The 9,920-nt window shown below is 35.4% G+C and overlaps 1 protein-coding gene across 1 annotated transcript; it reads right to left on the reverse strand.

The window, feature by feature from the left end:
- Positions 1-2,308: 2,308 nt before the first annotated feature.
- On the reverse strand, positions 2,309-8,754 carry LOC114826602 (NADPH--cytochrome P450 reductase). Its single transcript, XM_029107218.2, has 18 exons — positions 8,176-8,754; positions 7,275-7,334; positions 7,099-7,175; positions 6,949-7,006; positions 6,784-6,867; positions 6,671-6,707; positions 6,067-6,136; positions 5,740-5,937; positions 5,512-5,604; positions 4,662-4,887; positions 4,466-4,549; positions 4,219-4,370; positions 4,029-4,125; positions 3,733-3,882; positions 3,570-3,647; positions 3,347-3,469; positions 3,101-3,214; positions 2,309-2,777 (listed from the first exon to the last, which is right to left on the reverse strand). Exons 1-18 carry the CDS (start codon positions 8,470-8,472, stop codon positions 2,697-2,699), a joined length of 2,079 nt encoding a protein of 692 aa, XP_028963051.1. The 5' UTR covers positions 8,473-8,754; the 3' UTR covers positions 2,309-2,696.
- Between the last annotated feature and the right edge of the window lie 1,166 nt (positions 8,755-9,920).

Genomic DNA, 9,920 nt, shown 5'->3' on the forward strand with positions numbered 1-9,920 from the left:
ATTTCTAATTGGTTACAATTCCCACATGGTGGGAGTTTATTTTCCTTTAAATCTATAATTTAGTGAAACAACTTCAAATGTTCGTAAATATACGTTATAATCTGGACTCGCGAACGGCTTTCGCCTATGCGTTCGTACCAACGAGTATTACACAAATGCGCTAAAAGAATCAATCATATGTTCCTCTAGACGATAGTCAATAGAAGTCAAAATCCTTGCCTCTAGGGCATTTTCATCAATTCCCTTGATTAAAATAAATAAAAAGGAAATTTTAGGGACGGGTTGTCACAATCTACCCACCTTAAAAAATTTCGTCCCCGAATCTTGAAATCATTTGCTAAACATAATGTACTCCAAAAGATAGGAAAAGGTCTATATACGTATATAATAACATAAAGTTATTGTACTAAAATTAAAACTAAACATAGACTATTTTTCACCTACGCACTCGTTGCATTACGTACCCCGAAAATGAACATGTAGTATATTTGGGTTGAGCCCAGAAAATAAATAACTAACTAAATAAGTAAATACAAATGCTACCATAGAATGACTTACTTGTCTATTTGCTTAACGAACCCAACGAATAAGTCATTGATATTACGGTCTGCAGCCCGCAATACCAACAACTTACTGTTGTCACAATAAGCAAGTAACAAATTCCTGAGGGTGCAATATTACCATCTTGCCTCTCATTGGGAAATATACATACATCGTTCATCCAAGTCTCAATCGTGCTCACGCACTACCCTCACGGGTAACATTAACAATAATCATAATTTTTCAATATCATAATCTCGATCATCCAAATACATGTTCGCAATACTCATTTTCCAAACATGTTCAGTGCATAAAATCTCTATGCTAAGGCTCAGACAATACCATAGCCAAACCAGAAATGTAACCATAGTTACACATAACTCTAACCAAGGTAAGTGCTTGCCATGACTGGCTACAACTGTAAAATATTGAAAAGCAATATGTCCTTCAATGTCCGGATAGTTCGTTCAGACTAACCATTAGCCTGAGGGTGAAATGCGATACGTGACAAAGCTTAATACATATGACCCTCAAGAAAGCTTCCCAAGACTTGGAAATGAAACATGTGTCACGGTGATATATAGTAGCAACATACACACCACATAACCCAGCAATGCAAATCATAACACTATAGTGAGCAAGTTCATATTGAATTTTCCCTCGAGTTTAGCAAAACTACACCAATAAAAACAATCAAGAATTTGAAAGTCAAATAAGTCCGACAAATCTAGAATACCAGGAAATTGAAATTAACGTATAACATCTCACTACAACGGTAGCTTCTGGAACATTCAATCACCAATGGTTAAGATTCGTTTAGCAGAGTATTTGTTGGGTGATTGAGAATTTAACGTTCACGACTAAATGTCAAAGTCCTAGCAACTCCTCTAGACGATTTGCTTGTTTCAAAAATAATATATAGTGTAGTAGGGTAGACACGGACCCAAAATTGACTAGAATACCTTCCAGCACAAAGAGGTGAATATGGAATCCACATCAGAATATACGCTGGTCTAAACGCCCGAGAAATCTAACAATTTCATGAATGAGGAGTTTTAAGTGATAAAAAATGCAGTCCCTCTAGAACAATAAAAATGGATTGACTTATCAAGTCTATCTATAAACATTGAAGCATCATCATCATTTACACATGTACAAGAGGTCTCTAAAAATTCGTTTTTATTTATTTTAATCGAGGGAATTGACGAAATTTTAGGAACGGATTGTCACATTTAAGATAAGAAACCATTGTTGTTTGTATGATGTGTGTTGTATTACTACAACTTTTGTCTATTTAAATAGAAGTTTTGCTTGATTAAATGTTCATAAAATGGAATAATATAATATATTGAAATGTGATCTACTTTTGAAAAAATTTAGTAAATTTACAAATTTTATTTTGTTAAACAAATACATAAAATTATTAGTTCATAACACAAAAAACTAAAATCGATGTACAAAATATTATATTGCGTATATTAGAAGATTTTATTTGCGTATATTAAAAGATTGTAACGGCCCCAGGAAAAAAAAAATGGAACTTGCATAAGAGGCATGCCAAACAACCATGACATCAGCTTCTCACATAACTTGGGATTCTCAAAAAGATTTTTGAAACGTTTGTGAAAAAATGAGGGGACTCGGAAATTAAACTCTTACGAGCCTAATAACGTGAACTTGTAACAAAATAAAATTGCATTAAAGTGATTGGTTGTATGATTGCCCGCCACAATAAACCAAAACTATAGTTTCACTTTTCATCAAATACTAGCTGCAAACTTCAGTTTTATTTTAATTACCATAATTCACTAAACAATTTCATACAACCACCAAAACAAACTACAGCATTCGTGTATGTGTTTTTGACATCTTTGCAACTAGCTAACATGTAGTTCCCTAAAAATTAAATGGCCCCTTCTATCGAAAGAAAGAACTAAATCATAGTAACAATAAGGGGAGACCGGCGTCGATCTAATTAACTAAAACCTTTTGGGTAAACCAGGTTTCAGTTCCCAACACTATTGTCCAAATCTGCCGCTATAAACTTTGAAGGGCAGAGACCTTCCGATGCCCGCCGTTGAAGATATATATATGTATATATATAATACGAATGTCCTGAAAGATGATACAAAACAAGGCAAAGAAGGAAGGCAGTATCACCAGACATCTCTAAGGTATCTTCCATCCATCTGAAGTTGTTTCACTCTAGCTTCTGCCTTCGTTGAGTCCACCCTTTCCTGAAATTTTTTTTGCCAGTGATAACTAGTAAACAAACATGATCTAACTCGACAGCAAGCGATCAACGAGCTCTAGCACCATCTTAAATATTGTTTTTATTCTCTCTTTTGTTTTGGAAAATACCAACTTGGAAGAAATTGGATGACTAACAGTTTAATTGGTGAAAGCTTTGCTCCCTCCTAAAATTCTATAGCCGTGTGTTGTAGCTATTTTATCCGTTTAGGGGATTCATGTGTGTACATTCTGTAGCTATTTTATCCGTTTACGGTATTTATGTGTGAGTGTGAGTGTGTGCGCGCGCGTGTGAGAGAGAGATTGGCACCTGCTCCTGGACAACGGTATGCAAAGTCCGATGAACATCTCTAGCCATTCCTTTGGCGTCACCACATACATAAAAGTATCCCCCTTGAGATACTAAGTCCCACGTGTATGCTGCCTGAATATGGATAAATTGGTGCAACTGTTAGGTTTTCTCTCTAATTAAGAGAGACCGCTATCTATCGCTTTATTTAGAAAATAATAATAAAAAATTAAGAGAGACCACTTTGTGCTTCCCACAAATACTTACTTTCTCCATCAGTTTATGTTGAACATACTCCTTTGTCGGTCCCTCACGTGAGAATGCAACAATTAGTTCAGACAACACACCTTCTTCCACATAGTTATTTAACTCATCTTCATAAATGAAATCCTACAAAAACAAAGATCCAGTATATATTTATCCATCCACCACAAGCACAACGTATTCCAAAATATCAACAAGTCCAAAAAGGCAATGTAACAATATTTACCATTCTGCGGTTTCTGCAACCAAAGAAGAGAAGTGCAGGCCCTAATTGAGCACCCTCCCTTTTCAGGGCCATCCTTTCCTAAAAAAAGAGAAATTATACTTTAATTCTCCTTTTTTTTTCAACAAATAAATTATGAAAACTCAGACGTAATGCAATTTTAAACCTGTAGAAATCCTCGGAAAGGTGCGAAGCCCGTACCAGGCCCCACCATGATAATAGGGACTGAAGGATCAGCGGGTAGCTTGAAATTGGATTGCCTAATAAAAATAGGAGCCCAGCTACTGTTATGGCTTTTCTCTAGAGGAACTGCATTCTGATTTTATTCAAAACAGTTCGTTGTTAGATACAAGCAAAGCCTCAGTTGTGCTGTAAGAGTATGGAAGGTTTTGGGATTTCAAAAACCAAAACAATTAGTGATAAGAAGCAGACAAAGGGCTGCATAGTCACAACCAAAACTACCTTCATCCAGAACGAACACACTCCTTTGTGAATTCTGCCAGTTGGCGTTGGACCATAAACTAAAGCACAGGTTACATGAACACGATGGGGAGCAAATCTGTTGGAAGCAACAATACTAGTCAAGTTTCTAAATATCTAATCAATTTATAGAAAAAATATCACCTTAGCAAAGATGGTGACGGGAAATCACCTAGGTGAAGATGATATGGAATAGTAACGAGGCTGTAAGCGAGGGGCTACGGCAGCAAAAAACACACCAAGTGGAGGCTTCGCTGATGGGAACTCAGCCATTACCTCAACAAGACTTCTCTGACTTCCAACAATCCATTTTGAGTACTCATCCTGAATGGTGGAAGCATGTGATGAGTATAGATGAAATATAAAAACAATATGAAAACAGAACCAAACATTCTAAGACGGTTTGCATGATTGTCAACCTTCCCCTGAGGTGATGATAAAAATTTAAGTCTTTCTGCTTCACTCGGTTCAACGGCATGTGCAGCCAAAGCAAGTAGAGCAGCCTGACAGTATAAATCATTTGAAAGAAATCAATAGTAATATAAACAAGAACAAAACCAACATAAGAAAAAAAGTTAAGAGAAAGGCGATAACAGCAAAAAACATGAAGATCACCTTCCGAGGTGGGTTCAATAGATCAGCATAACGTGCCAATGTGGTGCGGACTGTGCACGGACCAGGAAACGGAGGCGGTAATGAGCTTCCAAGAGACGTCCCATCATCATTGTCAGTATGTATGGAGAATAGCAAATCTAAAGGTTGGCCCAACAACCTTGCAGCTTCTTCAACTGTTTCATCACAATTATCTGCATAAACACCCACATGGTCTCCAGTTTCATATCTGAAAAACCAAGTAAACAGTTTTAACCATCAGGTTGATAATGCCAGCATTAAAAGAGAAAAAAACATCATTTCGATCTATAAAAAAAGTGAACTCAAGCAGGAACCCCTTGCTTTTGGGCTCAGACACCAATTAATTTCAGTCACCACAAATTAACTACACAAATGGCAGATTTCTTTCTTTACTGTAATGCAGGAAAAGACAAATGTAAAATCCGTTATCAACGACATACTAACATGAACAATAGCTAAATAAGGAACACAGTATGCATTGGAAAATCATTTTACAAAGAGTTACCCGCACTAAGCCTCTGCTTTTCGTTTGGCAAGTGTGGTGGATAATACACATGAATATAATTGGTTAATGTAATGATACACCTACAACTGACGAATGTTATTAATCTTACGAATATTTGGAAAGAATACTTTACTAAACGCAAACTCACAAACTATACAAAAGATGCACAAAAATTCCATTTATGTTGTGAAAAAAATATCAGCATATCTCCACAAACCATTTCTATTTTACATTTGACAGAGATGAAAGCATCAATATCCACCTATCACCAGTCTATAAAAGATATAAAATAAAATTAAAAAGAAGTGGGTACATATATGAACTTACGTAATACCAGTTCCAGAGATATCAAACTCCAGATGGATGCAAGAGCGGTCAGACTCAGGTTTGTGAAGCTCTCTTTGAACAGCAACATTAACTCTTTACGAAAGAAATACAGCAAAAATATTAGTGAAAGAAAATAAAACTGGATAGAAAAAAGGGGAAAATAAAAGACTCAGCCTACTAAAATGTAATAATTGCTAGAGAAACAAGGAATGCACAATCTATAAGTACCTGCAAGGATGGTGAATATCGAGTGACGCATTCCCATTAGCCATATTCGACTGACTGTCCTCATAAGAGGTAATAACACTAGGGTCATGAATAACAACTCTATATTCTGGAATTACAGCTGTATATGGAGTAGCTGCAGAATTTGTATCATCTTCATCTCGGAGGAATAGATCCAACTCAGGCCACAATGATTCCCTCCTAAAGAAGAACCCAAACATTACAGTTAATGCAAGCAAAAAAATGTAGTCATACTAATACTTCCCAAAAATAAGATGCTATCTTAAAAGGAGCAATTGAGAAAAGAATGACAACAGGACTACAGCATACCAAGCAGAAAAATCGTCCTCAATGCATTGATCATCATCACCTAAGCCAACAGGAACAACACGCTTTGCACCTGCATTAACCACAAAGTTGCAAATTCAATGAAAAGTTCTCAGATTTGGCGATTGAAATAACCTACACAGAAAACAATGATATGCAAAAACTAAAATGTAAATCAGAAAACCTCAATCTTAATTCCTAACCTGTTCTTTAACAAAACAAGGAGAAGTGCAAACATACCTACTTGGTTCACAGCTAGTGATATAATACTTCGGACTTGTTTGGGACTGCCAATGGGAAGATATGAACATGTAGAAACTTTTATCAAAAATCCAAGTGCTTCCTAGAAAATCACTTGGAAGTGATACCTAAGCTTTTCCACATGCAATCCCAAACAGGCCCTTAATCACAACCAAATACCATACACAAACACATAACTGAATAATACAAAACGAAAAGTGCCAGTCTTAAAACAGAATGCCTAAATTGAAAATTCCCACTGTGATCTTACATTATGTATGTGATTAATCATACTGAAATGCAAGTGACAAGGTACACAAGTTTTCATTCAATAGCAATGCAAAAGAGAAAGCAAATTTAGTTATACCTTCTTCACTAAGTTGATCATCAACCACTTTTCCTATCTGCTTCAATAAGGATGTCATCAGAAGACACAATACTACAAAGAATTAATGGAAAAAGACATAGTATTGATTTTACCTTATTGAAATGTTCATATTGTCGGTTACCCAGACCAAAAACACCATATTTTAGATGTTGAAGCCAGCTACCCCTATCTTTTCCCTGAAATAAAACCATGAGATCTCAATTTATTAAATGACAATGAAAATGTCATGGTTGTGTACAAACAATCAAGCTACCAACCTCCGTAAACCATTTGTAAAATCTTGCTGCATTATCAGTTGGCTCCCCATCTCCATAACTACCAAGTAAGATCAAGTATATTGAACGCACTATTAGCAAGACCATTAAGAATCTAGAAATAACTTAAGTATAGGTAAATGTGTATCTTACGTGGCCAACATAAAAAATGCCAAAGTCTCTTTCTTCAGTTTTTCTTCATATGTATCATCATCCTCAGCATAGTCATCCTATTCAACCATAAGCAAATATAACTTATCGTATACTCCATATTATGCAGTTCGTCTAGCAATGATGCAATACAAAAAATTAGTTCCCATCTTACATACCAGGTCGACAACCTTCACAGCAGCTTTCTCATATCTAGCATTGATCTCCTCAGCCAAAGCCTATGTTCACATAAAAAACATAACAGTTAGAAAGTAAAAAAATTCCTACAAGAACACTATAAACTATTCTGTTATCTATGTTGTAAATTCAGAATCCGTACAGATAACTTTTGGTTATGTGCACTTCTGTACAATTGAGAAAACTATATTAACATATTACCACATTCATGATCCATGGTTTGACTCCCAAATGGCGTCAGAAACCACACTCTCTTAGTACAATGAAGGTGTCATGAATTCATCGACTGTATATTTCACTAAGTTGCTCAAATCAAGAACACCTGAAGTGTAAAACCTGAAGTGTAAAACTGACGTGCACTATAGCCATGAACATTTCAACCTGCCTTTTTCTCCTATGGGTTCAATCTCTAGGGACCTAAAGGTCAACACATTAACAAGTGCACCATTTCATTTCCATTTCTTGCCATGAAAAGCCAAAAGTTCAAATTACCATGGTACTTTTGAAATCATCTACAGAAACTAGCGATCTTGCCTCTAGAGCAAAAATCCAAAGCTGACTCTTCGTCGTAGGCTCGCAGAAGCACGCAAACATATAGAGTTCTAACCAGATCCTAAATAAAAATCTTAACCCGAATCGTTACTTTATGACAAACCACTATTATGTCCACTACTCAGCTGTCCCAATTCAACAACATTTCCCTGAAATCCAATCTTACCATCAAACTCCTATGAAAAACAAACCAACCCAAAATCTAAAATCCCAACAAATCCCAACAAAGCTCACCCCCTTTGATCACAACCACAAACTATTTGCAAATCATTCGACACGAAAATCTTGGTGTTTAACACCAAGCACATAAATTCAACCAAAATAGTTTACCTTAGCGAAACCCTCAGCTGTACCAGTCTGAGTTCCATAGAAGATCGTGACCCTAGTCTTCCCCGCTGCAACCTCAAACTCGTCTTCCTCCTCCTTCACCTCAAGCGGCTTGGGCACCACCAGCTGCTTCACCTCCCGGCTCCGATCCGACGATCTCCTCCACACCAGCAACAAAACCCCAATTATCAGCGCAATTGAAGTCGTCGCAATCACCACCACGGTGTCCGACACCGAACCACCGAACGAAACCCCCAGCGCCGACTCCAACGCGCGTACCAAATCCAAATTCGAACTCATCCTGAAATCTCTCTCAGTCAAAGCTCGGAACCCGAATCCCTTGCTCTCACTCAGTTCGCCGTGAACTGAATCGCTGGTAGTGGTGAAGGAGCTACGGAGTCCTCTCGGGTTCGATCACTTCAATGGCAGCGCAGCGAGGTTGGTAAACGAGATTGAGAGAGATTTGACCACAAATTATTCAGCCGGTTTTATATAGTTTTTAGATATAAAAGAAAATTAAAAAAAACAAAGAAAAAGAGGGCTTTCCAAACTTTAATTAGGAAGCAGGAAACTTTCAATGGCGTTGATTTTTGCGAAACTTTAATTAGGAAGCAGTAAACTTTCAATGACGTTGATTTTTGCGCTTTTTTTTTAATTTTTTTTTTGAGAGCTATCGGACTTTTTGGAGTTGACAAAATCGGAAACCCCTTGAAAACTTTCTATTTTTTTACTTTTGGATCCTTTGTGTACTTTCTAGTTTCTACTAGTTTCTTCTTCTTCTTTTTGTTGGTTACTTTATACTAGTTTCTAGTTTTTTCCTTCTTTTTTTTTCTTTCAAAAAAAAAGTTTTTCCCTTTTTTATTTATTATTTTTCATTTTGTTCGAATTTTTATTTTTTTATTTTGAATTATTACCTATTAATTTTATACTGTTTAAAGCCACAATTTTGATTCACAATTTGAAAGTAATATGTGCTTCATTTTAATATAGGCTTTTTTTAGTCAAAATGGTCATTGAAATTGTCATAAATTTTTACTTTGAATTCTAATATTTGAAATTGATAAAAGTGATTTTTGAGTTTGTCCATTGTCAATCATTTTGGTTATTCCGTAAAAATATTTGTTAAAAAGAACCAAAATGAGCCAAAATAATTTGACAAAAATTGAGAGTACTTTTGTAATTTCCCCTTTATTTGACGGAGATTTTTGTACAAAATGATCAAAATGATTGATGTTAGATAAACTTATGAACCATTTCTATCGATTTTAAATCTCAGATATCAAATTGAAGAGAGGTCAATCTCAGAAACCTTTTTGGATACAAAGCATTTTAATATACTTGGTAACTTTTACAAGCATAATTTGTAATGTGTCTGGTAAATAAAATGAAGTGTAACTTAAAAGTAACGGGAGTTAAATTTTTATTATTAATGAAAAGATAAAAACTATTATATTAACTCATCTGTATATATAAAGTGAGAAAACAAAAAAAGTGAAACATTCAAAATGACAAGAAATGCCCCTCTCTAATTAAGAATTTCAAAACAAAACAATTTAATTAACATGGGTAAAATGATAAAACTATATCATTTTGAAAATTACAAAGAGAGCACCCACGACATGAGTAGTTACTTGATAACATTAATACTAATATATTTGACAAAAATTATAATAATACATAAACATAATAAATAAAAAAGTTAGAGTGGGATTAAATTATAAATGTGATTTTGCTTCTTTTGACACTAC

This window comes from Malus domestica, chromosome 08 (assembly GCF_042453785.1).
Source record: "Malus domestica chromosome 08, GDT2T_hap1".
In the NCBI taxonomy this organism is placed as follows: domain Eukaryota; kingdom Viridiplantae; phylum Streptophyta; class Magnoliopsida; order Rosales; family Rosaceae; genus Malus; species Malus domestica.

Coding starts and splice junctions, on each gene's coding strand:
- LOC114826602 (XM_029107218.2), bottom strand. CDS start 8,472: ATGAGTTCGAATTTGGATTTGGTACGCGCGTTGGAGTCGGCGCTGGGG. Junction 6,868..6,948: donor TTTACAAATGGTTTACGGAG/GTTGGTAGCTTG, acceptor GTTTTATTTCAG/GGAAAAGATAGGGGTAGCTG. Junction 4,550..4,661: donor TATTGAACCCACCTCGGAAG/GTGATCTTCATG, acceptor TTATACTGTCAG/GCTGCTCTACTTGCTTTGGC.